General features: G+C 36.1%; 1 protein-coding gene across 1 annotated transcript; it reads left to right on the top strand.

Moving 5' to 3' along the window:
• The first annotated feature begins 741 nt into the window (after nt 1-741).
• cmtm7 (CKLF-like MARVEL transmembrane domain containing 7) lies at nt 742-19,786 on the top strand. The gene is made up of 5 exons (XM_067396201.1): nt 742-1,014; nt 15,421-15,594; nt 15,714-15,815; nt 18,912-18,993; nt 19,112-19,786. The coding sequence occupies exons 1-5, from the start codon at nt 898-900 to the stop codon at nt 19,123-19,125; spliced, it is 489 nt and encodes a 162-aa protein (XP_067252302.1). The 5' UTR covers nt 742-897; the 3' UTR covers nt 19,126-19,786.
• Nucleotides 19,787-21,046: the final 1,260 nt, after the last annotated feature.

Genomic DNA, 21,046 nt, shown 5'->3' with positions numbered 1-21,046 from the left:
GTGGAATGGACAAAGGACATAAAAAAAGAACTCATCTTTCACTGCACTCTGGACAACGTGTGTGTGTGTGCGTGTGCGCGCGTTCAGTTTGTGCAGGGGCTGGGTGAAAAAACTCATTTTTCGACAGCCCGTTTGCTTGTGGTGGAAAATACTATATTCAGGAGAAAACTTAACACTAAACATGGCCACACATTTTAAATAAATGTATGGCGTCACACCCATAGAAATAGAATTGGTGGGTAGAAAGTTCAATTTCAAAACAGAAAATTAAAATGGGCGGGGCTTAGTGATGCAGAAGTTGTCTTTTTATTCAGGTACGATGTGAGAAATAATTATTTTATTTGAACTCTTTACGTGTATATTCAATTCACTCACTATTATACTTAAATCATGTGTAAATTATTATCTAGATCGCAGCGGAAGTAGCGCGTTAACGGTGTTATCACGTGGTTTCTGTTACTTTTTAAGGTGCAAATCAAGCTGGACCAATCACAGGCATTTTTGATTACGCTATGAGAATTTCTAAAAAAATCAATTTATATAGATTTTCATGGTGTGTTTTGCTTCCTATGTCAGATATAAGTTATTATAGTTCATATGTTTTGAAGTATTATGTTTTTGAGTATAAATGTTTCCAGGATGACGAAAAACTTTCAGAGTTTTAAATGCAGCTCAGTGGAAGCTTCAGCTTTTGGGCCTTCACGCGCCCCCTAGTGGACGAAGATCATTTGAGGGAAACCGCTGGTAGTAAGTATTGACGATGTCTGTGGTGGTCACACCCTGTTGAAGTTTACACGCTTCTCCTGCCTCAGCCATTGGTCCCATGTGAGCAACTTTAAATAAATAACATCTTACATTATTTGTAAAGTTCCTCATATATTAGATATATATACCAGAATGCCTCACACTGCCGTTACTACAACCACCACAACAAGAACATCCACCGGGGTTGTGGGATGTTGCAACATTGCTTACGCGCGTTCATTTCAAGGATTACTGAAAATCGGCCAAGTGGTAAGAGAAAGTTATACTTATATCACATTTTCACATAAAGTAAACACAGGAGAATGCAAAGAATCCCAAATTTAAGGAAGATTGTTAAAGAAATGGTAACTGACTGATTTACACCCACAAAGTTACTATGCTTCACTGTTTTTTTCACTGTGCACTATTTTGCTTATGCACGAACAATTCAAGATAAAGTAATAATAAGTGAATTTATTAAAATATTTCTAAAAGCCTATATCTATAATTGGTGCAAAGTATCCCAGAAGTTAAATCTTAACCTAATTTTCACTAACAAAAGTGCTAAAACCAGGTATTACCAAATTTTTTTTCTCCATCCATCCATCCATCCATCCATCCATCCATCCATATATATATATATATATATATATATATATATATATATATATATATATATATATATATATATATATTATGTATTTTAATGGACAGTACCATGTTATTTTTTTTAAAAGAAAAAAATCAGAAAACTTGCTCTAATTAAAAAGATTAGTTTAAATAAAACATACAGTAAAAAGGTTGGATAAAATACAAATAGGATAATCATTGAATACCATTGTCGTGGATGTACATTTATGTATTGTATACTTATATATTGTATATTGTATATTATGCAACATGTGGGGCCTCAGTGAAAAGAGAGGGCTCACAACAAAACCCATATTTTTTTAACCAATATTTATACTTATCTACATAATCACTACAACAAATATCTAAATTAAATAATGTCTTTATTAACTATTTAACCATTGTTTTACGGTGTGCATGTTATCTTTTATTGAGGCTCACACACCCTAGGTTCTCAGGAACCGCTGTTAAAATGATTGTGGTGAGGAGGGAGATTTAGAGATACTTTGCAATGCAACCTGTTGGACTGAAAACAGAGGGCCCACACAACAAAACCAAAACCACAGATTTTATGTTCTCCATTCTTACTTTTCTGCTTAATCAGTTTAACAGGAAACAACACATGAAAAGAAACTTTTTTTTGCATAAATTATTTAACTTTCCATGCAACAGCAATTCGCACTAATTCGCAGTTACTTCTGGTGTATGTGCATTAAATGCTTTATAGAACAAGTCCTATATAAAACAATAGTGGATAAGTGGAATAGTGGAACATCCAAATTTTACATCTAATGATAAAAAGTATGTTTTTATTGTAACCTCCCCCCTTTAAATACTTTGGTCAGTTCAAGAATAATTTGTGCAATTTTATATTAATTATTTGAAAGATTTAAAAGAGCCGTTTCATGTCTAATCTTGTATTGTTCATATTTAGAACGTAATTAGTAATAAGTAATGCAATGCGTTTTAGAGAGAGTAATTAGTACAGTAATCTAAAAACACTGTTGAAGATGTAATTAGTAGCTAAGTTAATTTTTATTGGTCACTACTTTAATACTGATAAAGAAAATAACAGAAACTTCATTATTCATTTTTGTCTAAGGACTTGTTATATTTACTGAGTCGCATTATCTGTTGAACTCTTGATATTTAAGTTAAAGGTGCATCGAATGTTTTTTTTACAAGTTGTAATATAAGTCTAAGGTGTCCCCTGAATGTGTCTGGGAAGTTTCAGTTCAAAATACCCCATAGATTTTTTTTAATACATTTTTTTAACTGCCTATTTTGGGGCATCATTAACTATGCACCGATTCAGGCTGCGGCCCCTTTAATTCCTCCCTGCCCCCGGAGCTTGAAGTTGTGTTTATGCATTATATAGACTGCAAGTGTTTAAAAATGAAAATAGCGACGGCTCTTGTCTCTGTGAATACAGTAATAAACGATGGTAACTTTAATCATATTTAACAGTACATTAGCAACATGCTAACGAAACATTTAGAAAGACAATTTACAAATATCACTAAAAATATCATGTTATCATGGATCATGTCAGTTATTATTGCTCCATCTGCTATTTTTCGCTATTGTTCTTGCTTGCTTACCTAGTCTGATGATTCAGCTGTGCACAGATCCAGACGTTAAAGCCCATCTTTCAAGTTGAAGATCACTGTGAATGAATGTGTAGGTAAATAGTGTAGGAACTCGACTTGCGTGAAGAAATTAATCATAAATGTGTATTAAAAAAGTTTTTTAAAAGAAATTGTGAGTAAAATTACTTCCGCTGTGAAAAACGCTCTGATCGGAAGTGACGCAACGGAACTCAATTGGAACTCAATTGAGTCAAGTGAAGCCCATTTTTAGCGATTTTTAATACTTCCGTTTCTGACGCGCAGACTCAAACTAAGCTTGATGACGTCCGCAACCTGTCTGACAGATGTAAATCAGAAAACTTGCTCTAATTAAAAAGATTAGTTTAAATAAAACATACAGTAAAAAGGTTGGATAAAATACAAATAGGATAATCATTGAATACCATTGTCGTGGATGTACATTTATGTATTGTATACTTATATATTGTATATTGTATATTATGCAACATGTGGGGCCTCAGTGAAAAGAGAGGGCTCACAACAAAACCCATATTTTTTAACCAATATTTATACTTATCTACATAATCACTACAACAAATATCTAAATTAAATAATGTCTTTATTAACTATTTAACCATTGTTTTACGGTGTGCATGTTATCTTTTATTGAGGCTCACACACCCTAGGTTCTCAGGAACCGTTGCTAAAATGATTGTGGTGAGGAGGGAGATTTAGAGATACTTTGCAATGCAACCTGTTGGACTGAAAACAGAGGGCCCACACAACAAAACCAAAACCAGAGATTTTATGTTCTCCATTCTTACTTTTCTGCTTAATCAGTTTAACAGGAAACAACACATGAAAAGAAACTTTTTTTTGCATAAATTATTTAACTTTCCATGCAACAGCAATTCGCACTAATTCGCAGTTACTTCTGGTGTATGTGCATTAAATGCTTTATAGAACAAGTCCTATATAAAACAATAGTGGATAAGTGGAATAGTGGAACATCCAAATTTTACATCTAATGATAAAAAGTATGTTTTTATTGTAACCTCCCCCCTTTAAATACTTTGGTCAGTTCAAGAATAATTTGTGTAATTTTATATTAATTATTTGAAAGATTTAACCTGTTAACTGTCACGGGCCCACCGGTGGGCCCACAGCCATTACATATCTAAAACAGTAATATTCTATACTAAACCTAAACTAATCTTGACAAACTATATATCATTTGAAAGCTTAGAATCTCTAGTTTACATATTTGGTGACTGATTTTCAAAATATATTACAGAGGAGCAGTAATTTATCAATTTGCAACAAGCATATTTTCATACTCATAAGGCATGTTCAGACCTTTATTTTGAAATAGCGATGAAAATGAAAAATCATTAAAGATTGGTTGAAACATGTTTGTTTTCATGCCAAAAGATAACATCCATTCAATTTTTTGAGAAAAAAAGGTCTGAAAATTTTTTTAATAGAAAAAAAAAAATACATTTATGATTGTGGCGGCGATCTATAACCCACATTCATGTTATTTTTATGTTTATTAGAGGCTGAATTCATATCAATTTTCTGCCAAACTTCCCATACTACATCTATATAGGATGTCTACTTCATAAATTGTATGAAAATGATGGAAATATATGGTTCAGATCACTCAAACCATATATGGAAATGGAGGCGCCTTTATATAGTCACCAATGGAGCTTGATTGTCATCTAGTGAAAAAGTGTGGTACTGCGCCCAAACAAAATCTTACTGAAAGCTCATTTTTTGAGATATCAACCTGAAATTTGGAACAAAACTTGTTGAGTTTTTTGGCTTTGATTTCCTTGCAGTTTTAGAGTAAAACTTGTTTTGTAAAATATATATTTTATATAAAATATTAAATATTATATTTTTACATTTTACATTTTCATAAACTTAAACTTCTATAACTTTTTTTCTGTTTCACTTACATAAGTTATTTCACTTCTACAATAATCTGCCAAATTTCATCTTTAAAACAAGACCAGCCTTATGTCTATACTCCAAAGTATTCTTGAATTACATCCATTTAAGTTTGGATAGTGAATTTTCTTGTCTAAAAAAAAAGTGGGGGTGACAGTTAACAGGTTAAAAGAGCCGTTTCATGTCTAATCTTGTATTGTTCATATTTAGAACGTAATTAGTAATAAGTAATGCAATGCGTTTTAGAGAGAGTAATTAGTACAGTAATCTAAAAACACTGTTGAAGATGTAATTAGTAGCTAAGTTAATTTTTATTGGTCACTACTTTAATACTGATAAAGAAAATAACAGAAACTTCATTATTCATTTTTGTCTAAGGACTTGTTATATTTACTGAGTTGCATTATCTGTTGAACTCTTGATATTTAAGTTAAAGGTGCATCGAATGTTTTTTTTACAAGTTGTAATATAAGTCTAAGGTGTCCCCTGAATGTGTCTGGGAAGTTTCAGTTCAAAATACCCCATAGATTTTTTTTAATACATTTTTTTAACTGCCTATTTTGGGGCATCATTAACTATGCACCGATTCAGGCTGCGGCCCCTTTAATTCCTCCCTGCCCCCGGAGCTTGAAGTTGTGTTTATGCATTATACAGACTGCAAGTGTTTAAAAATGAAAATAGCGACGGCTCTTGTCTCTGTGAATACAGTAATAAACGATGGTAACTTTAATCATATTTAACAGTACATTAGCAACATGCTAACGAAACATTTAGAAAGACAATTTACAAATATCACTAAAAATAACTTGATATCATGGATCATGTCAGTTATTATTGCTCCATCTGCCATTTTTCGCTATTGTTCTTGCTTGCTTACCTAGTCTGATGATTCAGCTGTGCACAGATCCAGACGTTAAAGCCCATCTTTCAAGTTGAAGATCACTGTGAATGAATGTGTAGGTAAATAGTGTAGGAACTCGACTTGCGTGAAGAAATTAATCATAAATGTGTATTAAAAAAGTTTTTTAAAAGAAATTGTGAGTAAAATTACTTCCGCTGTGAAAAACGCTCTGATCGGAAGTGACGCAACGGAACTCAATTGGAACTCAATTGAGTCAAGTGAAGCCCATTTTTAGCGATTTTTAATACTTCCGTTTCTGACGCGCAGACTCAAACTAAGCTTGATGACGTCCGCAACCTGTCTGACAGATGTAAATCTTCTAGTAGCTGTGCGTGCAAACTGCCATCGTTAATCTTGCAGAGACGGCGAGCTTGAGCGGGGAGTTCTTTGGCGTGAGTGAGCAGGAGTAAGTATTCTGATTAATTAGTTTGTATAGTATTTTAAAATGTAACGCCAGTACGCCATATTAAGATAATCTCCCCGATTGTCTGCGAGCTTCTCCTCCTGTCTGTACGGTAATTTCTCTACTGTGCGACAGAGAGTCGAGTGGTTATGACGCAATCGTTAGCTTATTTTTACAAAAAATTGTTTCTACGGGGCCATAATGTAACATAGAAGGTAATGGAGCCCTTTATACATTGTCGTGTATCTTTGGAAATAAATAATGGACAAATGGATTCTTTAAACGCCTCACATGTAAAGTTATTCACTGTCAAAGTGACGCCAAAATGAATGGGAGTCAATGGGGATGCTAACGCAAGTGAAGTTCTGCTACAAGATGGCAGCACGCGGCCGACTTCAACTTCCGGTCGACTTCCTTGGGCACTGGGTAAATGTCAACTCTTACGATAGTCCATTACCGTATAATTACGAGCCCCCTAGGCGAGAGAGGGGTCAGGCAGAGTTAAGGGGAAGGGTAAATGGACAGAGGAGAGAGATAGAGTAGGGGTGTGAGGAGAATCGTTGGAGAATTGGGCAGGTGTCTTGGTGAGTGACCACAGGCTATAGCTAATTGTGGCTAATGTTGTCTCCATGTTTATCACATTGCAGTATCTTTAATAAATCATATTTAGCAATATTGCTGTCAACTTTGTTGTTTTTCAAGCATCCATGTAGATTGTCACCATCTATGCCAGCAACATGTGTTTTAAAATAATTAATTTGGATCCCAGATTTTAAATGAATGCTGTAGGCTATAGCTTACATCTGTGACGGTCTGGAAATTCTGTGCATTTCTGCACAACATAGTTTATCGTGAAATTTTGTAGAAATTGCTAGCTGATTTTTAATCAGTAACTGCTTTCAGACCTAGGTGTCCGCATGTTCCGCTTCTGCAGATGTCAAGCGTTTGGGCCGTAACGTTATATCTGAATAACATAACCGGCCAGCTGGAATTCCGAACTTAGCCGGCTGTTATACTACTCCCCTCTTAGTATTTTCGACGGACATTATGTAAATGAGCTTGCATGTACTGCGGAGTACGTGTATGAAAGCAGTTACTGTTCCGGTTAGTACGGGAATATGCCGTTCATGTAAATACATTGTTACAAGGATCTTTCATTGTCATGTGGAGGGATACTGGTTGTAAGGCATGCATTTAATTGACAGCCTATATTCTGCAGCGGGTGTGTCTTTTTACAGTGCATATTTACCTAAGCTTTAGGAAGTAAGTACTACATGTCGTATCTTACAAGGTCTTAAACCAACCACTAGAGCTACAAGGAATGAAGGAAGGAGAGTGAGTTTATCTTAGCACATTTGTTTAACAGGTGCTTGTGTGGTAGATGTGAGGCTATGCCATCAGCAGTGGAGAGTGTGTGCTGTAGGGAGGTCGATGCCTATTGGTCCCTTGTCCAAAACTTAGATCCCCCAGAAGACATTACCTGCCTCACACTCCATCCAGGGTTTGAAGCATCCTGTCTGAATCCTTTTGTGCTGCAGATAACATACATGAACTTCAGACAGGAGCATGGCCCTCTCCAAGCCAGCAGACAAGAGTAGGTTTTGAGCAAAAATTTTTTCACACTGCAATTCAAAGAAAGCTTTTCTACACCAAAATAGTAAATAGTTAAGCAGGTTTTTAAACTCAGTGGTTTCCATATACTTACTATAAAAACAACTTTGTTGTTGTGTAGTACAGTAGAATATGAGCCAACAGGACATGCAATATTTACAATTGGAATTGTTTACTATGAAAACATGGTATGATCAAAATGTAATTATGTCCCAATCTCCACCACAGGCAGTTCCGATACACAGCATACAGACAGGTTGTCCGCTGGGCGTACGGAATACTAGGCAGGAACATTAGGAAAGCCATACCTTCATGTGTTGTGTCAGCAATAAGGAGGCAGTTTGCAGAGGAGGGACAAACATACAAAGGTTTCCAGTGGCCACACTTGGAAGACGATTAATAAATACATTGAAACAAACTGTACTGGTAAAATTTTTCTTTTATTATATGTTAAAACGTGAGTGTCGTGCGAGATGGAGGCTGACTGCCTCATCCTTGGCAACCTTCTGGAGGGAAGAGGTGAGGGGGGGGCGGTGCAGCAGAGGACAAGACAGCAATGCTTTCTTGTAGGGCCTGTGGTGACTTGCAGTATTCCTCTACCAGAGAGACCATAAGATTTGTTGCGTATCCTTAAGGGGAGAAATGTTTAGAACACATTTAGTAAAATGGTTGACTCACATAAAAAAAAGATATTGAAAAACTAAGTGAAACTACTAACTGTAAGATGGTTTCTACTTGATTGGGTGGACTACCGAGCCACCTTTCCGAAACCGCGGGTAGCGAACGGCGTAGCGTGCCTCACCCTCACTGGTTCGAGCTACATCTCTGTTGCCATTACTATTGAAATGTAAGGCTGCTAAGAGAAGTCTGTACGAGATGAGTAGATAAAACATAAGGTCTCCAAAGCTAACCCAATGCAGTGAAATGCAACAGAAATACATGACATTAATGTTTTCAGTTCAAATGGGTCTAAGACAATGACTCATCTTTGGCAAACAATATGTAATGCTGTTATCAATCTATAACATTTTGGTCTGCTATACAAGACTGCATTAGTTTTTAGCCATATTCATTCTGTCATCATTTACATGCTACAAATGTATTGTAATATCCAGAAATTGAAAAAAAAAAAATAATAATTTTATTAGTATCAATACTTTTAAGTGATAACACTACCTGCTGTACATCCCAAGAAAAGAAAAGCCAGTGTGTTTGGGAGCAAAGTGCAAAATGAGGGAATGGTAGGCCTCCAGGGAGAATGTCTGATGCTGAGGTGACAATTGTCGAATATCCTTTACCAGTGCTTTCCTGGCAGCTACACTCTCCAGTTTAGTGGCTGCTGGTGATCCTGAATAAAACATATTCTGTCATATAGTCTGTCGCATTTCATAATACAAGTCATTTTTAGTACACACTATTGATAAAACCAAACTAAACTTAACAAGCACTGAAAAAAAGTTTAGCCTCAAAACATTTGACATCTTTTAACATAGGCTATTATGTTGTACCTGGTTCCAGCCACTCCTTGTTAGTGATGGGAAGTTCGGATCATTTTACTGACTCTGACTTTTGAGTCTCGTTCAACAAAATGAACAAATCTTTTTTCGAGTCATTTCGTTCATTTTAGCAAAATGTAATTAAAATGTTACGTGTTACTTCCCCAACACATCTACTACTTATGCAAACGTTGATCCCACTACAAACAATACAAAACTACAAGATTCAGAAATGATTAATTCATTCATTACCTGGGTCTTCAGTTTATGACAAGCTGATTAAGCTCACCTTACCTCTTGTCTGACAAGTCTTCGGGTTTAAGTCATTCCTTAATGACGTGACAGGCAGTCCCATGCTAAACCAATGCATTCTGAGCCGGTAAGAGAATTGATTAGTTCATCTCATGAGTCTTTCGGGTTTTTGAGTCATTCCTTAAACACGTGACAGACCCATACACTAAGCCAATGCATTCTGAGCTGGAAAGAGAATTGATTAGTTCTCTTCATGAGTCTTTCGGGTTTTGAGTCGTTCCTTTATCACATGACAGACCCATACGCTATTTCTGACATTTCTGTCACTGTTTTTGTTACTGTTTCTTGAGGATCTGTGGTGTGTTATTATAAATAAATAAAGCCCTGTTATAAATAAAGTATTGATTAAATTATCTTTTTGACTGTCTATCTGTAAATAAACACTAGGCTATATAATAATATAATAATCCAAGCCTACAATACAAAGTATTTATAGCCTAGTTTGTTCATTTTTACTCCAATTTTGAGTTTGCTGTGATAATAATTGCTTTTCCTAGTCAGACTTGACATATTAGTCTAATATATGTATAAGAAGATTGCTCAAAAAGGACAAAATGACATAAATTAAAAGCAAATAACATTTTGAATTTGAATTATTAATGTTAGTTTAAGACATGAAGGTTATGATAACTTCAGCTTTAACAGTTATAACACAAACTCAAACAAAACTGGAGAGTTAACGTTATTTACTAATAAATATAATGTGCTTGGGTCACACAGCATAGCGTATGGGTCTGTCACGTGATTAAGGAAGGACTCAAAAACCCGAAAGACTCATAAAAAGAACTAATCAATTCTCTTTCCGGCTCAGAATGCATTGGTAGCGTATGGGTCTGTCATGTGATTAAGGAAGGACTCAAAAACCCGAAAGACTCATAAAAAGAACTAATCAATTCTCTTTCCGGCTCAGAATGCATTGGTAGCATATGGGTCTGTCACGTGATTAAGGAACGACTCAAAACCCGAAAGACTCATGAAATGAACTAATCAATTGAATCATCAGGTTAACTACTACTAGCAGTACAGAACCTGTAGAATATTGCACATGCGCGACTGAACGAATCACCTCCCGAGACGACTCGTTCTTCCCGAGTCACATTAAAGATTCGTTCAAAATGAACGAATCATTCAAGAACGACACATCACTACTCCTTGTCTCTTGCCTCTCCTTCCAACGGTGGATGTGCGCAGCTGGTAAATGCAGGAGTGCTGTGTTCATGTATGTCCTGTACATGATTTATCATACTCTGCCATTTTGCCTCCATCTCATCTGGATCTCCTGTAGGGGTGGAAGATGCGGTCCAGTAAAGATGGTTGATAATGGCTGGCCTCCACAGCTTCAGATCCTCACAGTCCCTCTCTTTTGCAGCAGCATCCAGTGCTTTCTGTATACCTGTTCCAGAGCAGAGCAAACTAATTATTAGGAAAGTGAATTTAACTACAAAAAAACAAGTTTGTTATATAGAACTACCCACATCACAATACATACTTTTCCCAATATGCCAGACATCAAAGAAATGCCTTGTTCCTTCTGAACACATTTCTTCACGTACCCAATTGGCCACCTAAAACACAAATTGATTTTATAGAATTTAGAATTTATTTTGAGTGATACTGTGCCTGTCAATGCTGATCAGCTTTAGATCTCTCCTAGCATCATTACCTGCCGATTTCTGTCTGTTATCAGAGCAGACACTTGCATGTCTTGGTCCATCAGGAACTGCATACTCCGCTTTAGACCCTCTAGCTCACACCAAGAGCTGCTTGGGACTTCTGAGCTCTGTAAAACCAACTGATTATTACTGAACAGTAACAGTAATATCGGTAACTAAATCAGACACAAGATTTCTGTGTGACATCAACTTACTTGGACAAGCTGAACATCCAAAACTTTGTTAATTCCATCCTCAATCAAGGAGTAGCTACCATATTTCGCACAGTGTCCGGGAGAATCTGATCAAAGAACGTCAAAAACAGTTACATTTAGAGGTTAATGCAAAAACACATTGACCTGTTCTACATCAGTGACATGAGCTGGACCATTCTACACTGAAAAAAATCTCTAGTTGCGCATGATTGAATTATGTTTTCTTAAAAAGATTTTTCTTAAAATTTTGGATTTACATTATTTAATTATGTACACCAGTTCAACATGATTGAATCGTTTTCTTAAAATGAAATTAATTTTAATTTATGTTCGTTTTATTTTAAGAAAACATAATTTAATTATGTGCAACCGATGTCCAGAAATTATTTTTTTCAGTGTACCTGCAGTCAACAGACAGGATCAATCCACCCCCAGTCTCCTTCAACTCCCTGATGATCCCCCTCTGCTCTTTCCTCCAAGCCTGCACGATGGTAGGGATAGTGTAATAGCGCTGATGGCAGAAAAAAGTGCCTTATGCACTGCAGTCCAAACAGCTTCAGCATCCTGATTGTCTGAGTAGCCATGCAACCTGAGAAGTGGATGGCACCGCTGAGTAAAAGGTTGCAGGCAGGCATGTTTCGATGCACCTTCTCTTGGTTTTGCCAATAACGCTCATAACCACATGTTCTGCAGGCCTGAAAGATGAGAGAAGATTCAATACTCAAGCAGCTTTAAGATGAGCCAGTAAAAAAACTGTATAGTTAAGACACAAATAATTAAAACACAAATAATTAATATACATACTGTGCATTCACAGACTATAATTCAGCTCCTCGAAGACAGTTGACAAATAAGACATTACCTGCTTGACTTGAAATGTTCCTTCCGGGTGCATTATGTGTGCTTGGGTTTCCCCACAGCATGCAGGGCAAACCGTGAACAAGGACAGCAACTGCCTCTGGCAAACAATGAACTTGTCAACAGCACTGAAAACAAGCAAAGGAAAAAACACGTTAATTCTGACTATGACATTTTTTGATACACAATCAGAAACAGTTTCCATTAATAAAAAGGTTTTTACTTTGGGTCACTGAGAGATTCCAGCTCTTCTGGTTCCTCCTCAGAGGGCTCACTCAACATCTCCTCTCCTGGACTCCATGACATATCACAAGAATGGTTGATGATGTCAGAAAATGAACATTCATCATCACTTTGTTCAGGACTGGCCAGTGGAGTTGATCTGTGATGCTCAAACCTTTTGGTTTGAGTCCCCACATCCACCATCTGAGGCTTTACCTGAACAGCTTAGATGAAAGAGATTCATCTTAATAATTGTTCACCATGGTACATTTATTGGTAACAACACAAGCACAATCTAATGCAACCCAGTACAAAATATATTTTTCTAACATTATGAAGTTCTTAATTTTTAATGTGTCTGAAAAGTGGAAATTACAAAATAGTAACCATGGAGATCATAAAATTTTTGACATGTTATCTTTATTTGTGATTGAATATGGCATGTATGGTGAATGCTAGATATAAGATAACTACTTAATAACGATGTAAACATCTTATGCTGTGATCCACGATGGACCACTTCTGGCTCAGGGTCCATTGTTGAGATGTCTCCATCTCCATCATCTCCAGGATCTGAAGTGGCAGTTGCACCCGCCCCGTCTTTGCTGGCAACACTCTCTGCCAAAATCTGAAAACAGACCAAAATCACAACTTTGTACTTTAAAAAATGTAGTCCTTTCATGAAAATCCCCCATTCATGCATTATTTAAAAGACTGCTAATCTTTTCAAAAGAGTCCCGAGCTGCGTTCCCTCGCATGTGCCCTGTTGATACCAGCTTCGATTAGTCAAAGAAAACCAAGGCAACTCCGATGTAACTAAGAAAACTATATTGTAAAGAATTACTTGGATGCATTTTGGAGACGGTGAAAAGTGCGCGTGCGCGACCGGTGGCTCGTTCTTTCACGCCCTGTCACACGCGCAGCAGTTCATCTACATTACTCACCGATCAAATGAGACTTTGGCGGGACAAAAAATAATTTGGCGGGCGCTAAAACAATTTAAATGCAGGAAAATTCATGCGTGAATTTGACCGAGTAGTAATATGCGAATGCGACCACATAAAATTTTAACTCACATTAATTTTAACACATTCTTAGAAAATGGTCGCAGTCTGGAAATTTGTCTTATTAGCTCAATAGGCAAGGCAAGGCAATTTTATTTGTATAGCACATTTCATACACAATGGTAATTCAAAGTGCTTTACATAAAGAAGAAGAATAAAAATAGAACATAAGGAATAGAAATAACAGTAAAAACAGATAATTTTGCTATTTGGATTTAAAATGCATTAAAAGTCAGAATCATGATGATACATAAAAGATATAAAAATACATTAAAAATGAAATAAAAACTGGAAAAGAATTTAAAGAATAAAATAAATGTCAGACGAGGCTCATTTGCAGCCTCACGGGGTGTAACAAGAGTAAGCTGAGGCGGGCTTTTGTACCTTCATGGTGCTAACATTAAATTCTCAAAGTCATGCCAAGACTAATCCATTATAACATCAAGAAAAATACATTTGCAGAAATTACATGCAGAGCTACATTTCGATGAAACAATTTGTATATGGTATTATAAGACTTACTGTGCAAAGCTCCCGTTTTCGAGGCGCAGATTCTCTGCTCCCGCCAGATTTTGCAGGTGGACTTGCATGCAGTGCCCAAGGAAGTCGACCGGAAGTTGAAGTCGGCTGCGTGCCGCCATCTTGTAGCAGAACTTCACTTGCGTTAGCATCCCATTGACTCCCATTCATTTTGGCGTCACTTTGACAGCGAATAACTTTACATCTGAGGCGTTTAAAGACTCCATTTGTCCATTATTTATTTCTAAAGATACACGACAATGTATAAAGGGCTCCATTACCTTCTATGTTACATTATGGCCCCGTAGAAACAGTTTTTGTAAAAATAGGCTAACGATTGCGTCATAACCACTCGACTCTCTGTCGCACAGTAGAGAAATTACCGTACAGACAGGAAGGGAAGCTCGCAGGCAATCGGGGAGATTATCTTAATATGGCGTACTGGCGTTACATTTTAAAATACTATACAAAATAATTAATCAGAATACTTACTCCTGCTCACTCACGCCAAAGAACTCCCCGCTCAAGCTCGCCGTCTCTGCAAGATTAACGATGGCAGTTTGCATGCACAGCTACTAGAAGATTTACATCTGTCAGACAGGTTGTTGACGTCATCAAGCTTAGTTTGAGTCTGCACGTCAGAAACGGAAGTGCTAAAAATTGATAAAACGGGCTTCACTTGTCTCAATTGAGTTCCAATGGGGTCTCTGGGAAAGGGCGGTTTTTTGGAGCGTAGCTTAGAATAGGCACACTTTTTTTCTTAATTTCTGCCTGTGGGTGTTGTAAAACATATGTATTCTTATGTATATCTTTTTAAATTGACATTTTCATACAATATTGTGTATATATTAAAGTATAAAATTAACTTGAAAGATGGGCTTTAATACTGGCTGCCCTTGTGTAATGCCTTGAACATGAGCTGTTATGTAACAGTCGGTGTTATGTTGAGATTCGCCTGTTCTTCAGAGGTTTTTTAAACAAATCAAATTTACATAAGAAGGAGGAAACAATGGTGTTTGAGACTCACCGTATGTCACTTCCATGTACTGAACTCTTGTTATTCAACTATGCCAAGGTAAATTCAATTTTCCATTCGATGGCACCTTTAACCCCAGGTTTTACTGAGCAAAAGCATCGCTTCCTTGATTTGTGGTTTGTGTGCAAATAATTATATTAATGTTTATCTGTGAAGGACACGAGATTTTTTTATTGTATATAATTTACTACATCTAATTTTGTTTTGATAAGGTGGTCCTCCTGATTGCTTTCCTTTGTGTGCACTTTGAGTGGCGTTACTATCACTCCTCCTTACGCTACTTTGAGGTGGTCACTGCATGGTTTCTCGTCGTCTTCTCCATCTTCTTCTTCATGCATTTTTTTCAACTTCAAAGCAAAATCACATGCATCAACTGGGCATTAACGGCAAGTCGGCACAGTTTACATTTCACTTAATTATCTGTTAACTGAATATCATAGCATTAGGTGAATTTTGCAATCAGAATGTTTATGTTACGCTAACAAACTCTTATTTGCTTTCACAGGAGTTTTTACATTACGTTGTTGGAGGAATCCTGATCTTAATCGCCTCTATAGTTGTATCTGTGCTGAGTCATGGGGTTTCATCACCTTTAGTCACTGGATCTGTGAGTGCCATTTTGTGCTTGCAATATGTACATGCTGCTAATTGGCCAGAGAAACACTGTCTATTAATGCTGCATCATGCATCAATGCATGTGCAATTCTTGTAAAGGACTTTTAGGCATCAAAAGCATATAACTTTTGTAATGATTGGTAATGAAATTTATAATTATAGAATATAGTTAAAGTGCTTCTATTATGCTGTTTTCAGATATTACATTTTATATAATGTTTAACATAGCATTTGTGAATGTAAACGTTTCAAAGATCAAAGTGCACGATAAATTAAAATTTTGTCTCATAAGAGATTCGATTCTTAACTGTCTAAAACAAGTCGTCAGTAATTTCAGTCTTACTTCCTGCGTGAACCTCTGTCGATAGACGATGCCATCGTCAATTAATTACACTATATCGCCATGCTTTCAATTTCTGCACAGTTATGCCAAATAATTCTTTTTTTTTTTCTGATTAGGTAATAGCATAATGAAGTTGTACCCGATCAAATTACAAATTTAAACAGTAAAGATTTTATTGTGCAAAATGATATGCTATGATATGCGAATAGGCTACTATATGTTGTACACAAACTAAACCACTGATATTCAAATGGCGGACCACGGTCCGCATCTGGATCCCGGCATGTTTCCATCTGGACCACAAGACATAACAGTAGCACCATTTTACTGTTTCTAGTTGAAGTGAGCAGCGCATCAAAACAGCAGTGCAGATCACAACACAAGCACTCAGGATCGTTTGTGGTAATGATATTTCAGTGTTATATCCTCTAGTAGTTTTATCTAAAGCCAAACACGCTTCATTCAAGCCCTTTTAGCTCCTTTCTTTCTTTGTCCACTGGGCACGGAGCAGAGCTAGCATTTTTGATTCACTCCAGTGGAAGTTGAGCTTAAGGCTCAAATGGGAACGTAAAGCTCCGCCCCGCCCCGTCCCCGATGCCATCATCCATTGCGATGTTTCACTGTAGACATCGTCCAACCCTACTCAGGCTTGAATTGATTCATTAAAACTAGGGCTGCCCCCTAATAGTTGACTAATCGTTAGTTGACTAGAAGAGGCTTAGTCGACCAAAATTTTATTAGTTAGTTGCAGAAAAAAAAATCTCATGGCAAAGTCACACAATCCATGAGGGACAGATCGTTAACGGTGGATCCTTGTGGTAATTACAGTATGTTGGACAGGAAATCCAAACTTTCGCCTACCATCCATCGACCTCAAATATGGCTTATCATTTTGAAACAACTTTACATGGCTGCTCACTCTAACGTTAACCTAGATAAATATGCGCTGTTCCGCATATTTATAAATAGGCGCATATCCAAGTGTTTGTGTGTAGTGTGGAAGCTGAAGTATAGCGTGCTTACTGCAGGACATGGAGGTGCCGGCGCGATCACATGCATTTTTTCAAATGGCTGTAAAAAATTATGTAAATTAACCAATTCAAATCGAAAAGAAACACTTTCTGCTTATGTAATCCATATGAAATGTGCATTTCTCTCTATAGGTGCTTTCACTATACTGCAGAAAATACTTAAGAACTAAAATGTCTTCTTGCTATTTTTTCCCCGACACATTCAAAATCATTACTTCTGCTGTGCTTTGCAGCAAGCTTTATGCATGCGATTGAGCATGGATTATGCTATATATATTAAAGGCACATTATGGTGTAGCATTCTCCTCAGTATATTTTTAAGTAATTTAATTAATGTAAACATTCAATTAGTCAACTAATGGCTTAAATGAATGACTAAAAAAATTGATGCCATCATTACTGTTCGAATCGGGTGTGTCTCATACGTTCTGAAAAGTGAAGCCACGGGCTCTTTGATCGCCCCCTGGAGGCTGGATGCAGTACAGGTCATAGACCCCGCCCTCTCAATGCAGTCGAATGAGACTTCAGTGAAAACTTAAAAATAAATTCTGCTTCAAATAAAACTTTCTGAAAGATGGTTTTGGTCATTTAAGGTAGTTGTTATCACACTGATATATATTCAATTGTTCGTTTTTGTGATGATTTAGATTTTAGCTAGCAATTTGATTCTATAAAAACGGGGCGTGTCGTCATGATTCGAAGTTGATTGACAGGTTGTCTAGGACTGTCGGAGCTTCGAGGAGAGATTGAAGATGTATTAACTAACTGTTAATTTTCGATTTCTTTGTCATTAACACCAACAAAATGAGTTGTTCAGCAGTAAACTGTACTAACCGACCTACAGGATCTGACGGATCACTGAACTTTTTTTCTGTAACATCAAATGTGAGCGTTATAAGCTAATTAATAAATGTTATTAGTTAAGATAACACACCTAATTACAGCAATCGATCTCCTGTAACGTTAGTTGAACTTGATTTAAAATGGCAAGACCGTTTCTGACGATTTAGAGTTGATTCTAGTGGCATATTATATTGATTTTATCTACTGAATTTGCTGTTTCAAAAATATTATTGCTATAGAAACAGAATAGCCTATTATTTTATAGGTAGACTTTTAAATTGTGTATAATTTTTATAGTCTATTTAAAATACATGAATGATGACGCAGTCGTCTGGGCGGAAGTTTGATATCGCGACTCCGCCTCCGGCTCAACTGACGATTCCTTCTGCGCATGCCCAGGCTCCAAACTTTTTTTTTTGACGTATTGCGTAACGTGTCAGCGCCCATTCATCAGCCCATTTTGGCTTCAGTTCAATACAATGGAAGGAAGCGACGTCGCGTCGTCCATCTTTTTTTACAGTCTATGGTTCGAATAAACTGTGTACATGTGCTGAGGAAGACTCCAGAGCTGAAATTCAGATATGGTAATGTGCCAATCATGATAGATTGGATCATCTGACCAATTAGAGCAGAGTGGGTTCTCAGAAAGGAAGGATTTAGAGAAACTGAATCCTTTATTGAACCATTTCAGACACTGTGAGAAAAGAGGTGATGCTGCAATGCATATTATGAAAAAAGTATTTTTGACCTTGGATGCATGTAAACCTATTGTAGGAGAGCTCCAAAGCAAAATTAGGAACCTTTAAAATAGCATATCAGGGGCACTTTAATATGTTACTAATCCCTTTTTGTTTTTTTTACGTAAACACAGGTGTTTGGCTTTATGGCTACTTTTCTTATTGCAATCAACATATGGACTTCTTATAAGGTCACATGTGGCTCTCAACCAACTGGTGAGTCTGACTCTGTTTTAATAATGTAATTTGAGAAAGATGAACTCTGTGAACTCAGATTAATAGAACGGACCTGTTAAATTTAATTGCATAATCTCCTGCTAATGCTCTCTTGAAGGTGCCACGGTGTAACCAGAAGGAAGAAACTGTCCTACCAGCTGGGAGTATCAAGAAAAATTCTGAAAGAAAGAATTTGATCTAGATCGATGATAAGTGCTTTGAGAACCTAGAAGGGTCATTTTTTTAAAAAATGTTTTGGAAGATGCTGAATTTTTCATATTTCTTCATCCAAACTTAAGTGCCTGTGAACTTAATGCGTAGCAGCTGGGATTAACTTTTTCAGTAATTTTTAAGAGTGGAGTTTTGATATGTTTATCAACAATGTCTGAAACTAAAAGGAGCCATTTATGCTTTTTACTTTCACAGTATCTTTGTATATGATATTATGATATGCAACACAACTGTCAAGTTTCTTAATACAAATCCCTTTGTTTTGTACGCTGTGATAAAAGGAAAAAGTCTCCAAGTGTTGTGAATGTTGTGTTGCTTCCTCTCTGATTCAAAGCCAGAAATTGGGGCTCAAAACAGGTGGTAATTTTGCATTTGTTACATGGTAATAACACTCAATGAAAAGCAAGGAACATGCCACATTTTAATTCAGAATCAAAAGAAATAATGTTTTGCATAAAATTAAGATATTTTAAAAATATTTTTGTACTGTGAGATTTATTTAACCAGCAAATCTCCCCAGTTCTCATTACGGAAGAGGATTAGGGCCAAGCAATAATAAAAAAATAAAACTATCTCGAGATTAAAGTTGTTAAATTTCAAGAAAAAAGTCGAGATAAAATGTTGAGAATAAACTCGTTAAATTACTAGAAAATGTCGAGATAAAATGTCGAGAATAAACTTGTTAAATTACGAGAAAAAAAACTTGTTAAATTTCGAGAAAAAAGTTGAGATAAAATGTTGAGAATAAAGTCATTAAATTACGAGAAAAAAGTTGTTAAATTACGAGAACAAATTTGTGAAATTATGAGAAAAATATTGTTACATTTCGAGAAAAAAGTCGAGATAAAATGTTGAGAATAAAATCATTAAATTTGAGAAAAGTCGTTAAATTACGAGAACAAATTCGTTAAATTACGAGAACAAATTAGTTAAATTACGAATTTGTTCTCATAATTTAACAACTTTTTTCTCATAATTTATGACTTTATTCTCAATTTAACGAATTTGTTCTCGTAATTTAACAACTTTTTCTTGTAATTTAATGACTTTATTCTCGTAATTTAACTAATTTTTCTCGAAATTTAACAACTTTAATCTCGAGATGGTTTTATTTTTTTATTATTGCTTGGCCCTAATCCTCTTCCGTATCTCATTAACATGATGGAAAAAATGTAAATTGAATTGTAAAGTATATATACTTGACTATACATCATAATATTTGTGGTACTGCTGATTTAAAGTCGATTGTATCAGTAATAAAAAGCAGTGTCTGGATGCATTTCAGTAATGAGAATTATGAGGGGGAAGTGGCATTAGAATAACGTCACAATGCAATCTCACAAAAAAATGTTCATAAAAAATGTTTCATTTTCTTTATTACTTTTTTTCTTTTGGTTTTGGGATGAATATGACAGGTTTGGACAGGTTTTTGTTAGACCTATTATACTATTACTATTTAGTCAGTAGACTTTATCATTGCAAAATGATATGGTTTATTAGGCATGTTACCCATTGAAATGTTTAAGACATTAAGCAGAACTACTTACACAGAGTGACTCATCATGCTCACTACTCATGTAAGTGGGTGTTGCGAAGCAAGAGATACTGGAAAATCATGACCCCGTCAGGGAAATGCCTTGAAAAGAGGAAGGAAATACATTTCAAGTCTGCTCGAATGTGGGAGGGAAACGATCAATTCCCTAGAGAAGAATTATGCTATATTTATAGAATGCAGGTGTAAAAAGGACAGAGCTGGAAAACTAGAGAGATTCCATCTTAGAATTCCAATCTGGAAACACATGGCTCATGCATATCTTAATTC

Source organism: Chanodichthys erythropterus, chromosome 2 (genome assembly GCF_024489055.1).
Source record: "Chanodichthys erythropterus isolate Z2021 chromosome 2, ASM2448905v1, whole genome shotgun sequence".
NCBI lineage: Eukaryota > Metazoa > Chordata > Actinopteri > Cypriniformes > Xenocyprididae > Chanodichthys > Chanodichthys erythropterus.
This window is presented reverse-complemented; position numbering and strand designations above follow the sequence as displayed.

Excerpts from the sequence above, each read along its gene's own strand:
- cmtm7 (XM_067396201.1), top strand. The coding sequence starts at position 898 with ATGCCTCACACTGCCGTTACTACAACCACCACAACAAGAACATCCACC. Across the intron at positions 15,595-15,713 it reads GCATCAACTGGGCATTAACG|GAGTTTTTACATTACGTTGT; the intron begins GCAAGTCGGCAC and ends TTGCTTTCACAG. Across the intron at positions 15,816-18,911 it reads CACCTTTAGTCACTGGATCT|GTGTTTGGCTTTATGGCTAC; the intron begins GTGAGTGCCATT and ends ACGTAAACACAG.